The sequence below is a fragment of the Pieris rapae genome, chromosome 20 (genome assembly GCF_905147795.1).
Source record: "Pieris rapae chromosome 20, ilPieRapa1.1, whole genome shotgun sequence".
Lineage (NCBI taxonomy): Eukaryota > Metazoa > Arthropoda > Insecta > Lepidoptera > Pieridae > Pieris > Pieris rapae.
In genome coordinates this window covers 1,950,215-1,969,011 of record NC_059528.1, presented here as the reverse complement: position 1 = coordinate 1,969,011, position 18,797 = coordinate 1,950,215, and the positions used below count along the sequence as shown (strand labels likewise).

The window sequence follows — 18,797 nt, the reverse complement described above, 5'->3', positions numbered from 1 at the left end:
GAAAATTTAATTGATTAAAAATTAAATCTGAAAAAGCAAGCCTTATTGCTTATGGTTATAAAATATAATATCTACCGTAAACCCGCTCAATTTTATTATAATGTTATTAAAAATTTTGTGATAATTCAAGACAAGTCCGATTGCCCCCATGATTCCTCAGTAAGTGGTAGATAAAAATAAGTGGCTTAACATTATATTCAGTATACAATTTATGATTTTAGTCAGATATGCTACTACGTTTATCAGATTGTATTTCGAGATCTTTTCGAAATCCAATCTGAATGAAACGTTTGGAATATACCGGACTGGAGATATCAATAGAACCATAATTATTTGTTATTATATTATATATATTACTAATATTTCTACTCGCTAAAAATAAAAAAATAAACTAGTAGAAATATGTCAGTTCCATGATTTAGCTGCAAATAAGAATTCAAGGTTTATTTGGAACGTTTTAAATCAGCAGTTTAACTTGAAGTGACATTAGAAATGTTATTTAAGTAGGATTAAAGAAAAAGTTAATTCTCACGCACTTAGCGATTTGGGGGCTTAAAGACGCCTAACAGCTTATACTAAGGGACCATTCACACTAATCACCTAATATATAGCAATAATTTATAATTATAATAAAATAGCAACAGGAAATAATTCTTTAAAATAATTTATAATTATTTTGCTTTAATTATTAATTATCACGATCACGATTATTTAATCGTGATAATTATCTAATTTAGGCTTCTAATTATGCCAGATTAAACCCAGTTACTTCGTATTAACAGCTCGATTTTGAGAAATTTTGTTCTCTATAGAAAATATTAATTGCATTTCCTACTTTAAAGCCTTACCTTACCTAGGTTAGGTAACTAAATTAGCAAAATAATTTAAACTGGTAGGAAAAAGTTTTGCAAACTTTTTGTGGTAATATCAAGAGGCTACCGCACTAACAAGAGACAACCCCATAATACAGTTACTAATATTGAAGAAAGTATACAATAATAACCGATACGATTTCTTATAAGAAAATAAATCTACCGTAAATGAAATCTCGTTGAACATGCGCCACACTATTGTTAGGTATACATATTTCATACATGTGAAATTAAAATATAGTAACTAGCGGTGACTCTGGGTAAATACTAAATTCGGCTCTGCTAGCTCTTTACCTCACAGCACCATCAGACAATACTTTTAAAGTAATTGTTAAAATTTGCTGTGTAGTATTATGGTTTTAATTTACGACATTTTCTATTTAAAATTCCTATAGAATAGGCTATCAATATTAAGCATAACATGCCCTTTTAAGTTATATAATATGTATTCATACATTAACTATAAACTAATATTTCGCGAAGAGGCGATGAGAACTTGAACAAACTAATCATGGTTGGTAAGACAGAAGGCAAACGATCACGTGGTTATTCAACAACTATGTGGACGGATAATTTGAAGGACTAATTGTCCTCAAAAAAATATATAAGAGAGGTGAACAGAAACTAGTGGAAATACATAGTCCGCTTCAGATGCTTTTTTCTTGCTAATCAAGACGCTGAGACATCCGCTGCCGATAGAGACAGATAATTGCGGGAAAAACAAACTTTTTGCTATAGCAGAATAAAATAAAATATAAATTGAAAAAAAAAATATTTCACAACTTTTTGTTAAATGAATCATACTACGCTCTCATCATTTTAACGAATTCATACAACAGAGGACCGGAAATTACCACTAATATTTTAATAATATACATATGAATTTGCTTAATATCTAAGTAGGATGCATATGCATAGAAGCCTCTAGATCGCACAAATCAAGTTTTGTAAGGATCCATTAACAAAAACGTGTTTGTAGACGCGTCCTTATCGGATTGTGTCCAGTCACCGGCCGTGGTTCACCGCAGTTTTACCGCGACTTTCGGAGACATGTCACTGAAATACTAGTGTTGTGTTGTGTGTGTGAATAAATCTACTAAAATGGTAAGGATGTGTGTATGAGCGCATAGATGGCGCTGTACGTAATTTTTTTATGCTTAAGCTAGGCGTTAATGTAGTTTGTTAGGTTACGCGAGTATTTACATTTAGTTGTGTAAACAATTTTTTCACACAACTCGACGCGTGCTTTTCAGTTCTTACAAATTCGCTCGGATGGATTCTATTATGGTACTTATAAACGGCAATGTTTTTATTGTTTGCATTGAATTGCTGAAAAAGAGAAATAAAAAATGTGTAAATCGTGTACGCTCCGGAAACTAATGATAATAAGAAGAGCAGAGTGATGTACTACAGTTTTATAGAAGACATAAATATCTATAAAACATTCACCGCGTGCCATCATAATATATCTGTCAAAAAAAAATATTATTTCGGCATTTAAAAGTTTATTTACCGAGAAAAACTTTGAGCTATAGTACATCGTGCTACAACCGAATTAATACGGTCGGAACGGCAGAGCACATATATTATTAATGTATTATATGATATACAATACATCATGTATATTTATGGAGAAATTTTAACATTCAATTAGCAGTGAAATATCTCTTCCGCTTATACTATTTATCAGTATACATAGATTTATAGTCGTACTCAGATTAGATAGCTAAACGACTTATTTATGAATGCGAAAGGTAATGAAAGATCCTACCAATTTAATAAACTTTACATAATGGCTTATTTAAAATTATATACAATCTTATAGATTACTCACCAGTTTTATGCTTACATAATGGTAAGAAAATGCACATCGCAAAAACATTTTAAGTAAAAATGTGTAACGAGTATAGCGATACAAGATAAAAATGTTTAGAAAACCCTTTTGTTGAGTGTCTTAAGCGTGTTTTAGGTCAAGAAGTTGCCATGAGATATTTAGCCGACATATGCTGAGGTGAGAGGAAAATAATGTTGGTATTTTACAAACTGAAATATACAAAACTGTCTATCAGTTCTCAAAACGTCACACTCGCGAGCCCTCTGCCATTTATTTATTTAAAGTATTTATTTATTTATTAACACTTCGTTGCAGAAATATAATACAATTGACATAATTATATAAGAAGGAGGGAAATTTAAAATGGGTTGTACGGAATAAAAATAATTCAGAAAAACTTTTTATTTCAACTCCAAACACCTGTCAGTATGTGAACGCGTCCCTATCCACAAAAACTACCTGACTAATAAATCTTACTGTTCCCGAAGTTGGAATACACCTACCTGAGTTATGACACATTTATACGACATTTAATATCTAACACACTTTGTGGACAAACATCACTATACTCCAGTATTATCAAATTTCAAATTTTAACAATTTTTATATTCTATCAGAAGTATACAATACAGCCTTTTATGAAGATATTTAGGTCATAACTTGATAGCCTAATGAAGGTTAACTAACCACAGTGAGAAGAAAAAGTGGAGTGTTTAACTCTGTAACCACGAATATGAATATGGTTTCTATTATTATTGCCTTTGCTTGGAACAACTTTTATCGAGTTTACTTGTTTCACATTTATCATTTAATTTTATCTCGATTTTATCCATTTTTTTTCAAACAAGTTCTCAAACTAATGCGAATTTTATATTACGTCACCTGGGGCCTTTCGAATATTACATAAGCAGATTTATTGCAATTTATATGGGGGGGGGGGGGGGAGATCCCTTCTTGTCAGCAACAGTAAACAAAGCTCTTAATAATAATAGTCAAAGTCAAAAAAGAATTTATTCATATAGGTAACATAATGTACACTTATGAACGTCAAAAAAAAAAAGAAATACCGAATCTAAATTTACATTTACTGCCACTTCTGCAAGGGCGTAGAACGGAAGAGAAGAACTGGTAATTAACTCTCCGCCATTCTTTTTAATCGCCAAGGTTTTTTTACACCATGTTCCATATGACATGTTGAGAAATAAAGAATAATAAATTAAATTAAAAACAAAGATTTGTCCTTTATATAATAGAACTCCGGTTATATAATAGAACATACACGTATTATTTTTTATAGCAATCCTCGAAAATGAATTTATTTTTCAAGCATAGTCAATCTGTGGATAATATGTGTAAAAAAGTAAATAGTTACTGTTGACGTAATCACCAAATTAGAAAATCAAAGACGGGGGGTCTTTAGTATTGTAATACATGAACGGCCTCCCTGTTTATGGCAGAAATTTGCGCTGGACTGAATGTAGCCTTTGTTCTGGTATTGTATTTTGTATGAGTTTCGTGAATAATTGTAATTATCGTATAAAGATAACCTAAACTTTCTTAAATGTTTTTTGTCCAAGTATCACATACTGTGTCATGAAAATTAGGACCTAGACTGACCTAGACAGGCCCAATAGACCTAATCCTGTCTCCGTATTAACTGAAGTTAATTGAAACGATTAGTACAATCAACTAACAATGCAGTCTCAAGTGCAGCGCAATAGTCGATTTTAGATACCTAGTTACTTCCTTATGTATGTTTTATCGTTAATATATTACGAGACCTTTCATTAAACATTACTCATTAAAACTATTTTTACTACTTACCATAGGGACAAATTCAATTTTAAAAAGTCATTTATTCATAAATGTAACGAAATGTACACTTATAAACGTCAAAAATAAATATAGATGAAATGCTTTTAATTTTACATTTACTGCCAGTTCTCAAATTAAGGGCGTAGAACACAAAAGAATATCTGACAATAAACCTTCCGCCACTCTTTTTAGTCGCCAAGTTTTTTGTTTTACACAACGTTTGTAAGGAGCTGCAACCATTACAACATGTTCCACGTGTCATCTTAAGAACTTATTATTTAATTATTTATAATAAAATAAATTAAAAACAAAGATTTTCCCTCTATCAGCAGAAGGCTTGGTGAAATAGTAGTACGCACATTCACGTGGGAACAATACGCAAATATATAGTCGAAAAAACTAACATCACATACACGAATTCAAGTACGACCACTCACCACAAGTAGCACCCGTTCACGAGTATGATTTGGTCATATTTTATTGGTCTATAATTATGGAAGCTACTATTATTTTTATAGATACTACGCATATACAAAATAGTCACATAAATGTAATTCTTAAAACTTGTACTATTGTATTTAAGTGTAATAGTTATTAAAGAAAACTGATGGATTTGTCATCTTTATTCGCTACGGGACTCCATATAAATTATGAAAATATATTTCGTTTTAGGTTTTACAGATTTCGGAAAGTAAATAATGATTTTGTATTGATTTTCTCAAATTAATGCGTACCTACACACTGGTGTCTCATCGCAGTTATTACATACTTTATTCATATGCATATACGGTTTTTAAAAAGACCGTGTGGATTGTATTAAAATTAATTTTTAATCATAGACTAGACTACAATACAGTTGTATTAATCATATATCAATTTGTTTGTTCTAGATGGCCATGACACGCTACTTACTTGACAATTATCAACAGAAAATGTGGAAAATCACTGCGAAGGCGTGGCTTTCATGATAAATTGATTGGCTTCTCACTTTACATATTCTATACATTCTTTAAATTTAACTCACGATCAAGCGTGGGAAACCTTTGGTGATTTAAATGTGTTGCAATTAGTCGTTTTAGTTGGTTTTAAATGGGCTTATTAACTCTAAATGCCGTATTAAAACAAGGGTATCCGAATATCATACATTTATTTATTTTATACACACTTAAAAATACAATGTCAATTGGCATTTCCAATACACAAGTATAATTTCTATATACTTATTATTTGATAGATAAAATAAAGATTTGATTAGCGTAGGAGAGTATTTAGACCATAAGTTTAAAAACAATTATAAATAATATAACTTATGACATTATAATAATTAATACGATATTTGCATGCCTATATGTATATGGTTGAATGTGCCACTCTGCAAATAAACGATTTATTATTATTATTATTACGGAAAGGTATTTAGTGTAAACAGCCTCATTATAAAATATGGACCAAGTATAGCTAAGTTGCGGTTACCATGGTAACAATATTCCATATGTATATTATAATGTCCGAAAATCAAATAAAATAATTTAACGTCTCAAATTAAGATTAAATCCCTACATTTACTTATTAAAACAATAACATTACAGGTGAACAGCTCGCCCGCTTCAACTTAAACTATAATTATGGTAATACATCCATTATTTACTAACAATGTATGTAAAAAAACCTTCGGTATTAAGGCATTCTGAATAATTTAATTTATTTACCTATGAACATATAAAAAGTTCTCATGAGTATTATAAACAGGAGTTTGTTTAAAGAACTTTATTTCACATTACAAAGTATTTTATTTATATGAGAAACTTAATATGTAACTATATACGAGCGAGATACACGTCGCCATTAGGCGTCTCGTAATTTTAGTCTACTATGTTCACTCTAACATGCATCTTTGCCTTTGAATTTGTTAAATTTTAGACGGTTAAATAATTGCACACCCTCATACCGAATAGACTTCTTCAAATAATTTGTACGCGGCAAGATAAGCAAACTCGTTCGACGAGTATTGCGTGTAGTTGTGTATTTGATTTTTTTTTAAGATAAGCTACTATGGAGAGAGTTAGTTATGTTTTAATTAATACAGGTGCTATAAACATATAGTTGTTTAATCGTCATAATTTTGGTTTCTTGGTAGATTTTATTAGTATGTGTTAAAAAATTGTATCTAAATAGTGCTTTTATTATTTTGTAGTTTCAAAATCAAAATCACCTAAAAAGTAGAAGTGTTTTTAAATATTTAGAGTAACTAAAACTGTAAATAAAGCCTCCTTTCTAGAGAGCTGTATTCCTAGGATATTCGCAGACATACTGAAGTTTGGACTACAAATACAAATCTCCAATACGTTTTTCAAAGCAATCTGAGTTAGTCTCAGCTAATATTAACCAAAGATTTTTCATGCTATTAGGATCCTGAGAGAAAGAGGTGAAAAAGGAATCACGGGGAACTTACTTTTTCGGATCTGATGTAACTCTTTCTTTTTCTGATCTAGATGACGTATGTAGTAAGATAACAGTACTGCCTTAAAAGTAATGTAAGGTATAATAAGCTTATAAATGCTTACCTGTTTTTGTTTAAACAGTTATAAAATAATTGGATACCCAATACAACGAGCACCGACCCTAACATTCCTCTATAACTGGTTTTCCTGACACAATTTGGAGATTTTTAAGGGTCAAAAAGTACCGTCTAAAATATTTCATTCGCGTTTAAATAATTCAACATAAATGTTGCCACGTAGGATATAAAACAAATCATGTCTTATAAAATCCACTTTGTTTAATCTTGTTGCCCTAGCAACTTACCCTAGTAAGATTTAGAGATACTTATGATGATGGTGATGATGTGTGATGACCATTAGACACGATCATTAAGTCTCTTCCGTATGTCAGTTTCAATTTATAGCATATGCCTCAGTTGAAACTATATTTCTATAAAAGTATATATCACAATTAAATATAAAATACACAAAAATAATTTTATAATTATAAACACGCTTTTACACCATCACGTACATACCCACACTTTTACACCATCACACAACACAACCAAATTAGGTTTAGTTAAATAAATTAAATCCCAATTAGTTAAATGTATTAAACACTTTTTGTTTGTTCGTTCCCTTTTGTAAATCTTTTTGTAGTAAAATGTATCATGTATTCCATCTTTGGCTATATTTTCAGTGTATTTGTTTGTAATTATATATAATTTATGATAACTGTAGGATTACGAAATAATAAATAATATAAGGCAAGCTCCTTATATTTAATATTTTATTGACATAAAAAGTTAGGTAGTACCTCCTCGTTTCAATCCGTTTAGACATTGCGCAAGCGATATGTCAGAATTGTAAATCTTTTAGTACATTTCGTGTTCAATAGATAAGAAACATTGAATAGAACGTTAACCCTAAAAGAATTGTTAGTTAATTTTCGCATTTAAGTTGAAACGAACGTGCTGTTAAAAAGATTAATTACACATAAGATTTATTCTTGGCATTATTATCAGGGTTCAAATTATGCTCTTCGCTACTTATTGATAAGGTTGCCAGTTTGTTTCTTGGTTGGACGTGAATAACAATTTGGTTGTGCGATTTTAGTGAAAAGTGATTAATAAGAATGCCAAGCTCTAGAAATGGGAAGAGATCATTACAGGTACATCGTCCTTTATAAATATTTATATTAACGGATAAAATAGATTTGCTTGTCGTTGCTTTATATGTCTTGGCTTTATGTTCAGGGTCATTGTAATGATAATAGAATTTTTGAGTACAGTCGCTACGATTATTTCTTTCTTACAAAGGAAGGTAGGCCCACTTGTTATCAAGGGTTCGTATTCCAAGATCTTATCCAGCATCCGGTCCAAATTGAAGGCTGCTTGTCGTAACCCATGTTTCTTGTTATCTTTTTTGTATTTTTGTATACCGTTTGCATTGTTTTACAAATTATTGTAAATCATAGTTTTAAGTAACAGTAATTTAAGTTACAATATTTGGGCACTTTTTATTATTAGAGGACAACTATGAATATTTAATTGGAATTGGTATAATTAACTAAAAACATATTTCAGAAACAAAGTGTTTATGATTCAAATGCGTTATGATATACAATATTCTTTGTATGTTTTTCTGGACATCTGTAATTTCAATAAAACTGTTGTATTCTTCTTTGAACGTATAATGCTAGTAACGTGTATATCTTAATTTTTTCATAAGAACTTTCTCATGACAGTGCAAACACAACAAAAACAAAAGAATTAGCGAAATCGTTCAGGCCGTTACGCGTGATGCCGTGACCAAAGAGAAATAGGGATTCATTTTTATATACATAGATTGCACATGAGTTTATGAACCTCCATACCAGCTCCTGTGGACTTTCTTATTTAAAAATATGCATATAATATAAATAAATTCATTAATTTAACAAATAACTTAAAAAACTGTGGGGTATCCACCCAACACTAGATAAATGTGTTTGTTTAATCCTTGTTATTGTTTATATATAATTTCTTATACATTTTAAGTAATTACTTAAAGTCGTACTTTTTTACTTTTATCACTAAACTCACATTTAGAGCATTCAAGAAGTCTATGAGATGCTAAAAAATTATATATTAATAATTAAATATAATCATATAATTATATTAAAAGTCACTTTTTATCATCTACTCATTTAAATAAATCTCTATAAAGCTTACTCGGCTTTGGTTCAATTTATTATTAATCCGGTCTAGGCTACATCGGCTCTGCGCACTGTCCCATGTTAAGAAAGATGATCTGTGAAATGGACGTATACATGATGCACTTAAAGAACAAATCGGAATATCTCAAGCGTAGCCATTGATTGATTTTCTCACTAGTCAGGCTTTTACAGTTGTCAGAAAAGAAACTAATGTTGACTATGTCAAAAATATATTAGATTTTCATGATAGTCCGAAATACGTTCATATATCCAAATAGTTTATACACATTTCTAAAACTTAAATTTATAAACTATTGAAACGATTTTGATTTTGCAAATTTTATTTATTTATTTTTTATATATTTTATTTAATAGCTCGTCTTGAAATTCTAAGTCGATGCGCACACTTACGAAAGTTTGCACACAAATACACACACGTATGGCTGGAAGTGTTCCACAAAGCACTTCCTTTTGCGAACTAGCGAACTGTGGAATCGACTCCCAGTGGGAGTTTTTCGTAAGACGTATGACCTCCAACTATTCAAAGTTAGAGTGTACTCCTCCCAAAGGCCGGCAATCCCCTATTGTATATAAAAACAATATCACACACAAACAGGTCCAAATGATAATCATCTTGTTTGTTTTTGCGTTAAGTTTTCCAATAGTTAGTTTTTTATAGATCTGGTTTTTATAGGTCGGGGATCTATACTAAATTTGCACTTTTTTCTGAATTTTCATGTTAATGACATTGGTATATTAATAATATGAATAGTGAACAAGGAAATTGCTGCAATAAATTCACTAATAAAATTAAGAAAATATTTGATATTTCACAGAAGACAGTTTCAATTAAATATGTAAAACAAGCCATAACTTCACCCACAAACATCTTTTAAATTTGAAGTATTATTATTAATTTTTCTATAATATTCATAAGTCCATAAAGTTGTTTTAAATTCCAAACTCCTTAATAAAAACCAAATCAGTCTACGATATTTTTTTAGCTTATCTTGTCAAAATCTACTCAAATTTGGACGTAAAAATCGATAGTCGTAATAGCCGATGACGTTGTTAATAAGAACTTATACAATAGAATTTAGCCGGGAGTGTTTATTTTGGTCAATATAACCGATAAGTACTAAACGATGTCGTCCTAAAAGGTTTTGAGATATATGCATATTGCATAGTGTCTCTTGTGACCATTTTACTTGGCTATTTCAACAGGATTTTGTATCGGGTCCTATATACTTTTGCTATTATATGAGAGATAGATATGGTACATATATGTAAGTCGAAACATTCGAAGACGCATACGATGACAATGATGATATTGAAACGCCAAAAAGCAATGAATATGATAAAGAGAAAGGGACAAAACATATTTTTACATATGTGTAGAAGGGATAGGTAATTTCTTATCAGTTCAGTCATTGATAAGGGATACCTACTGTGGACCTGATAATGTAAACGTATTTTATGAGTCCAGTGGTCATTGTGAAATATGGTCAAAAATATATTCAAAGGTGAAAATTGTGTTTATTATAATTGGATGAAACTATGTTGGCTGAAGACGCCCTTGAAGCACAGGTCAATGGCCGTTTGACAGTGAGTTAATTATTAACGATTTTTGTGGTACGTTATTTTAATGTAAATATTCGTCTTTGAATCTGTTCAATGTTGATGTAGGGTTTATTTTAAAGTTATTCTGTCTCTTTTTTACATCACAGCGTAGTTACAATTTGAGTGAAATAGACGAAACTGTTTTTTTATCGGATCGCTTAGCTCTTATTTTGCTTCGTATATTTAAAGGGGATCCACAGCTTTAGCTGTCTATTTAAAGGTGTTTTTACAGGTCATATCTGGCATGTCACCCTAATCTATTCCATTGAATTGGATGAAATGGAATGTCATACGTGTGCCTGTGATGGTTCACATTTAATAGATTAATTTTGTGTTTAATTTTCCGTAAGTATCTTATTCAACGCATTAGATGACTTATCCATTATTTATTTACACTAAAGTCGTCTTTCTCTGTCGAAACGTGTTAATACTATAATAAAAAGAGACAGACTCCTGTTACTCCACACTTTGTTTATTTACTGAGAGAACGTGACTACAATCGCGTATAGAAACCGAAATTAGATATATATATATATATATATATCTATGGATTATTTATTATACGATAACTATATTTACGCTAAGATAAGACCCAATTGAGTAGCAATAACTTAACTTTTATGGATTATGTGACTCAGTATGAGGTAAACAAGAACATATTAAATTTCCATCTTTATTTAAGGCGCGGAAAAATACGGCGGGTTACTTGTGTCAATTATTAAGTAATTATAATCAGACTTAGTGCTTGCAGTACGATGCTATCCCACCAAGTTGTACTAACATAGGGTGTTTATTGGTGACACGGCAAATAACACACATCACCTCTTTATGGCAGCGGTCCCGAAGTTATTACCAAAACAATTTAAGTAGTTAGGGTTCATGGAACTTTCTGTATAAGGCTGGAACGATTGTGCCTACGCTAACCTAAATATAATTAATTTATTAGTTGACATGTCTTAGTCAAGTTGAAAATATACCCATTTTCATCCTATTTAAAAGGAGAAGTTTACTATTGATAGTGTTCAGAGGGGTTGTTCGGGTTAATACCTGCAGCTGAGTTTCATCATCGGACGACGAGGCAGAATACGAAATTCCACCCGTATCAACTCGATATCCGGCGTTCCACAACTGCCCGTTTTTCAAGGCAGTTTTTGCCGCGCACCACCACGATGTGAAGCCAGCTGCCCACTGAAGTATTTCTGAACCAATTCGAATTAGGGTCCTTCAAGAATTCTTAATAGGCCGGCGACGCACTCGCGAGTCCTCTGACGTTGAGAGTGTCCACGGTATCACTTAACATCGGGTGAGCCTCATGCCCGTTTGGCCCCTGTTCTGAATAAAACAAAGTTCATAACATTGAATTCAGTACTTCTGTACTGTGAATCGATAGTTTTATATGGCATAAAGATTCATTATTGTTGTTATTTAGTTCAATTAATGTAAACAAAGGCTTTTTATGCAGTTAAGCCAAACAAATGATTCCGGAAGTCTGGGAACGAATAACCCTGAATTTATTGATGTTAAATTTGTGTTAAATAAACAATAATTATAACGATTATTGTTATTCAAGGACTTTTTGAAACTTATTTATGAATTATTATACATTTAGTAGTTTTGGCATCTTTATATCTAATAAGTTTCAAGTAAAAAAGTAAAAAGATTTTTTATTTGATTGGTCTTGTAAGATAACAACCATTAAATGTTCATTAAATTTTGTCAATTAGTTACTACTAATACAATGATCCCATTAGGTCATTTTTTGGAAGTCTGTGCAAAGCCATAATCCTTGTGGATCCGAATGATCATAAAGCTGGGCTGTATTATGTAAAGATAATGATGATTATAAACGTTAATCATTTTTGACGACACCGAAATTAAAAACACTTTAGAGTTACAATTTCAGAGCCTTCTCAGACGTTAATAATTATGATAACTTAGAAACGTCTAAGAAATTGCACTGAACGAAATATATTAAATTGTAAAATTTCATGACGGATTCATTTTTAGTAATATAATGTAATAAGTAATATTTATTAAAGTTTAGTACATCATGCATAGTACTAATTCTACGGTATTAGTTACAAACTCATTAATCTAAAATGTATGAAATTTTTTATAAAAAATTATGTTACAAATAAATAAAAATACAAAAAAAAACAGAATCAAAAAATACCAGCAATTAATTTTATACATTAACTTATTTTAACCACATCGCAACTAACCGCCTCTAAACATTTTTAACTATCTTGCGTCTCTATTAACTAATACAAGTTTTTTATCAATCTCTGTATTCTATCACAAATGTAATTTTAATGTACAGGACTTGCTTGCTCTCATAAAGATTAAATAGTAACAAAACAAAGTGAATATTTGAAAAAAACTTCGTCGTACGAAGTCTTGTAAATGTGAGGCCGACAAAGGTCTGGCAATATCCAAAATAGTCTTAAACGAACTTTGATGGGCTGATATTGATATTTCCTGTAATTCAATGCTACAACGAATTACGTGTGAACTATTTGTGACCAAAATAGACTATATTTATGTTAATTTAAATTAATTCATGACGCAGTTGCCTCGTTTTTTGATACAGAACGTGATTAATATCTTGTTTAAAAAAAAGCACTTCATTCTAAGTGACTCGTTCCCCGGTCATATTAAATATGTTATTAATAAAATGTGACGTAATTACTATATAACATGATCGCTAATGTTATCATTAAATATTCTAAATGATTTCACAATATTATATTATAGATTGTAACATTGGAATTTTAATTTATAATTCAAGTACGTTTTAGGTACAAACTTTACGATATTTTAATATGTTTCTAATTGAAGTTTAAAATTCTTTAAACTGGTTTAAATGCCTTCATATTGCTTCCTCATTAACTGAATTATTGTGAATCGTAATTTGATCTTTACTACTTGTTGTTACGGTGTAGTATACAATGTGAACTATTTAAATTTGTTTTGATATTCTTTTATTATTATTACTATTACTTTGTTAAGAAATTTGTAAATACTATATTCTTGATTGTATAAAAATGCGTAGTACAGTATGTATAAAAAGTAAAATTTGTGAATCTTGGTTTGATGGTTTTGATCTAGTGTTATTAAAGATACTTTCAAAATGATCAAGAAACGCCTCACTAAAGAAATAAAAAAAATCGATTTGCATTCAATTTATGTGTACTTGTTTATAGTTTCACGAATACCAGAATGTCTACTTGTCTAATACTTCTTTATTGTGTAGAAAGCGAACCGGGGTCGATATCAAATCTACACAGTTTGTATGGTTTCTTTACCTGGAGTCCATACAAATGCCACCACGTAACCGAGAATGGTTCATCAACTCATAATCATAGGTCAACAGGCAATAAGGAAGGCGGCTAATTAGTAATTAGTTGGTGGATTTTAGTGATAGTTATTCGGGCGCGAAGAGACTTCGTTGGCTTCGGATTATGTTTAGTGGAATACCTATTCGGGTATTTATAGTTGATTCTATTAGCTTTCAATGCATTGTTAGGTTTTGCGCTCTAGATAGCTGTACTGTTTAAATTGCAAAACCCTAATGTGTGAAGTGACAGCTCAGTTTAAAGTTTCCGCCATTAATAGAAACTTATTTAAAACTACACATGTAAAGTTTAAAATAACAATAAGCCTTTAACTCTAAAGAGATTTAATCCATGTCATTTTCTAATGCTATCGACTTATCCCAGTACTTAGTAATCATTTATTTAATTATAAACGTAAACATACAGTAATCTAATTGAAGGTCGGTGTAATTGCGATGTCGGCATTTGTGACAAATGCCTTGGGGTAAGTTTATGTGAGGCTCGCGTTGATCGGGACAAGGGCGTAAGTACCGGCCAGAACGGAGTGCGGTCAGCTTGCGGAAGGTCCGGCAGTAGTTCCGCCGCGCTCAGGCAGGCGCCATGCGGGAAGACGAGCCTCTCCTCTGCCCCGCGCCAAACACACCCCGCAAGCCGTCCCGCCTCAAACGCACGCTACGAACGCTCAGCTCGCCGTTCCGCAGCGGCTCGCCCTTCCACATCGGGTCGCTTAAGCGAACTGGTTCCGCTAAATCTTCAGTGTCCGACGGCGAGATCGCACGCGACGAACGCACTATGCGTAAGAAAAACAAGAAACCACGTTCCGACGCACCCGCGTCTACCTCGCGCAGTAGTGACAGCTCGCCGGTCATCAAAAAAAAGGAAAGTAAGAAATTGATCAACATAGACTCGACTCGCTCGGAGAGTACCGATCTGTCCCGGTCGGAAACGGAGCCTGAACCACAGACCTCAAATGTCGCGCAAATTACAGCAAACTATGAACAACTACCCGAAACTCCAATGGAGCCAATACTGCCCAACGATGAGCAATCATTTGAAACGTTATTGGAGCAGATCACACAAAGTAATGAGCAATCTTCAGGCGCTCCGACGAAAAAGCCCTCGCCTAATAATGATGAATCATTCGAAAATTTAATGAAAGAAATTACGCAGAGTAATGATAAATTTCCTGAAACTCGATTTGAACCTATAACGCCACATGTAGAGCCAGCATCTTCAACTGAAATGGAGCCAGCATCGCCTAAAAATAAACAGTCGTCCAATACAGAGTTGGAAGTGGAGTTGCCTGAAAGTGTCACGCCAGAACAGATTTTCAGTCCAATCGTGGTGGAGCATCCGGTGGCTACCAGAGCGTTCACTAAAGCGGCGTGGAAGAAGCGTGCGCAATTGACTGAAATTCAGAAACCTATCGAGGAGCCAAGTCCTGAGGGGACTATGAAGCGGCGAATCGCTTTTGTGTCACAATTCTCGATGTATCAGTCGGAGGACCATGACGATGATGACGACGAGGAAGAGGGGAAGACGGGCGAGGTGGGGTCGCTGGAGGAAGCGGTGGCGCTAGCTCGCTCGCGGCTCGCTGCCGGCGCGTCGCAGCCGCATTCGCACGACAACGTCGACGCCGAAGAGAAGGGATACGCGGAGGCGAACATGCCGGCCTACGGAGACCTCATCGAGCCGGAGAACAAGGCTGGGAGCGACCAACCGGTGAGTGTTTGCGCTCGATTCGCGCGTCAGTGGGTGATGGTGTATCGTGCGATGCGCGCGCGCCATGACCTTCGAGGAGACAGCTGACGAGTGCTACCTAACAGTGTGCGAGTGCTGCGGTTTCAGCGCCGAGACGTCGCTATTGTACCCCGTACGTTTCATTTCACGGTAGTTTACAGCGGGGGACACCGGGATGCCCTTCGTGAGTACGCAAGCATCTATGCCCGTGTGCTAACCGCTTTAATATAATTTGTTTGAGTCTATGTTTTAACATTCACATATATTTTTATTTAATCAAGTGTCTCTTAACTGACTTACGCTCCAATAGTTTCTTTAGTGTTTTAATTCGCGCTTATAAAATATCGCATTACAACGTATAATTAATAAATAGCGGAAAGGTGATAAATACTTAATTTAATATATCTGTATTGCTTATCTTATAAAACTTCAAATTTAAGTGATTTTACGTACTTTATTAAGTTGACTTTTCCGGCCAATTAACGCAACAGGTTTTTATAAAATTTTGCTATGTCTTCTATTTGTCAACAAGTTGCAATTTTTTCCTCCTTCGTATTTACGTATCTTTAAACATAAAGATAAAATGTATAAAGATAAAAGGCTTATATATTAAATCTGATTTAATCTAATTAAAATACAATAATATTCTGCATTTCCAACGAGAACGAAGCACTTCTATAAATATAGGTACGCTCGCTATTTTCCGTGGATGGCTAATCACGATGAATCTTTCATAAGCGTTTATTAACCTTATAGTTAAACAAGGCTTTTAAGTAGGACGACTTTGAATTATGTGGCTATATTTTTATTTATATTTTGTCACTTTGTTTAAATAGTTTCTAACATTAATCATGGCGTTTGTGTGCTGTATAAAGTTTGACATATTTGTCATTCTTAAGGCTTGTCACTCCTTATATCATATCTAGTACGTTTTTGACATACTTAAGTCAAACTTAGCGCTAAGTCTCGACTCTGAACATTACCTTTAATTTTTATTTAAATCACTTATGACATCACTACTACGATAATTCAGTGTAAATTGAAAAAGTTAATCATCACTTTGTGTGATATAAAATTTTAGGAAGTTTTTAAATTTTTACATAATTATGCACTTCAAAAATTTTCGAGTGTCGAGTTTTCGTTATATTCAGTTTTTTTAAATCAATATCGGCTATTAATACATATAAAGAAATCCTCTATAATTGTGCGCCAGCGACAACACTCGTTAGACCAAAATTCCACCTTATTTGATGCATATAGCATCAATGCTTCAGTTACTAACGACATGAGTCAATAACGTAATATATACTTATATATATGTCGGAGCGACAGCGCTTGTATTAGCTGTTATTATTACAATAATTTGAAAATCCCAGACAAATTAGTTCAAACAATAAGGTTTATTTTATTTGCCAATATTAATAACACATTAACCATTTTGTTGTTCCACATTAGGGTTGTCTGGAAGAAAGCGATAAGGCAGCCCGTTGCCTTATAACTTTTGTAACCTGTTTTTTTTGGTATGTGTGTGTTTTTGAATATATATAGTATAAATAAATAAATATGCAATTATGTTCGTGTCAGCGGCCATTGTCAATTGTCATTAATTGTTCGAAACCCTTAATAAAGACTATTAAATTACAATACATATCTTATAAGACGAACATCTATTAAATGTTTAGTACGTCATCAACGCAGCATAATATATAGTATTCTATACGTCAACATTACAGTATGAACGTATATGTTAAACCATTTAAAAACCTTCCATTTTTTCTATTTGTCTATATCAATAACAGGCCTTAAGCAGTCGAGTGTGCAGGTAACTCTATCCTGTAGCTCGAGTTACACTAACCACATAGGTTTTGCAATTACATTAAGATTATTGGAAGCCTTCAAACATGATACCGCGTCTTTCCCTTCGTAGCTAAGCGCGTAGCGTGACGTAGGGTACAAATGAACGTTGACAATAATAATTTTTCAAGCGGCTTATACCATTTGAAACTTGGTGTTGTACATTTGCAAGGATATTTGGATAGGGTGAGTTTTATGTATATTTGTATGTTACTTGATTGCGGATAGATATTTACGGGATGATTCAGTACTTTCAGTTCACTTACTAGACGATTGAACATCAGAATAGTAATAGAAGTGATGTAATTATATCGTTATTTAATGTAGTTTTATGGTTTTAAAACATCTATTTATATTGCGTAACATAGTTTTTTATTCTTTTGGCCCTTGAAATAACTGGTTAATATTTCCGCATTAACAAAACCGGTTATCAATAATCTTAAATTTTTGTATTGTCAATGTAATGGAATTAGTGAAATACATGAAAAGTAAATGTTAAGCGTGGACGTGTGTTTATCAACTTTTACAAATATCTATACTATAATATACAAAAGAAAGATTTGCAGAATGTAAGGAATTCCATATATAATTAATGTAGCTTACGACTATATTATACTAATATTATTAAGGCTATATTTACTTCAAATCAATCTTTAAAATGATTCAATATTGCGTTTACTAGCAAACAACTGCTTGAAAGTTTTATAATATTAAATGCAGTGTAAAAACATATGCTTAAGCGACGCATTCTGGCGTGTAAGTGCTATATGCAAAGAAACGTTAGATTATACAAGGAACTAATTAATGTCGAGTAATTTCTTAAGTTTCAGAGACTTTGTCGTGGAATATTTTAATGGAGTTTACACTGTAGTTGGAAATTAGAAAAAGACAGCGATTTAATTTTAAACGTGTGATGCCTTACTCTGTCATATGACATTAAGGCTGTGATAAAAAGAGACAGAAGAGTCTCGTATCCACTTGATCATACAGAAAACATCAAAATGTTCCCTGAACTCATCGTTAAAATGTAATAAATAATGTTCCCTG

General features: G+C 32.5%; 1 protein-coding gene across 7 annotated transcripts in view; it reads left to right on the top strand.

The window, feature by feature from the left end:
- The first annotated feature begins 1,951 nt into the window (after positions 1-1,951).
- The window catches only part of LOC110993121 (ras-related protein Rab-32), a 29,152-nt gene continuing 12,306 nt past the window's right edge, over positions 1,952-18,797 (top strand). The window contains exon 1 of one of the 7 annotated variants that reach the window (XM_022259248.2): positions 1,952-1,976. In XM_022259248.2, the coding sequence (XP_022114940.1) occupies positions 1,974-1,976 (3 nt within the window). In that variant the 5' untranslated portion in view covers positions 1,952-1,973. Of the gene's footprint in view, positions 1,977-7,966; positions 8,176-10,654; positions 10,807-14,741; positions 15,879-15,912; positions 16,081-17,837; positions 17,937-18,797 lie in introns of those variants that run through there. The other 6 variants (XM_022259245.2, XM_022259244.2, XM_022259241.2 and 3 more) reach the window with 6 other exon arrangements.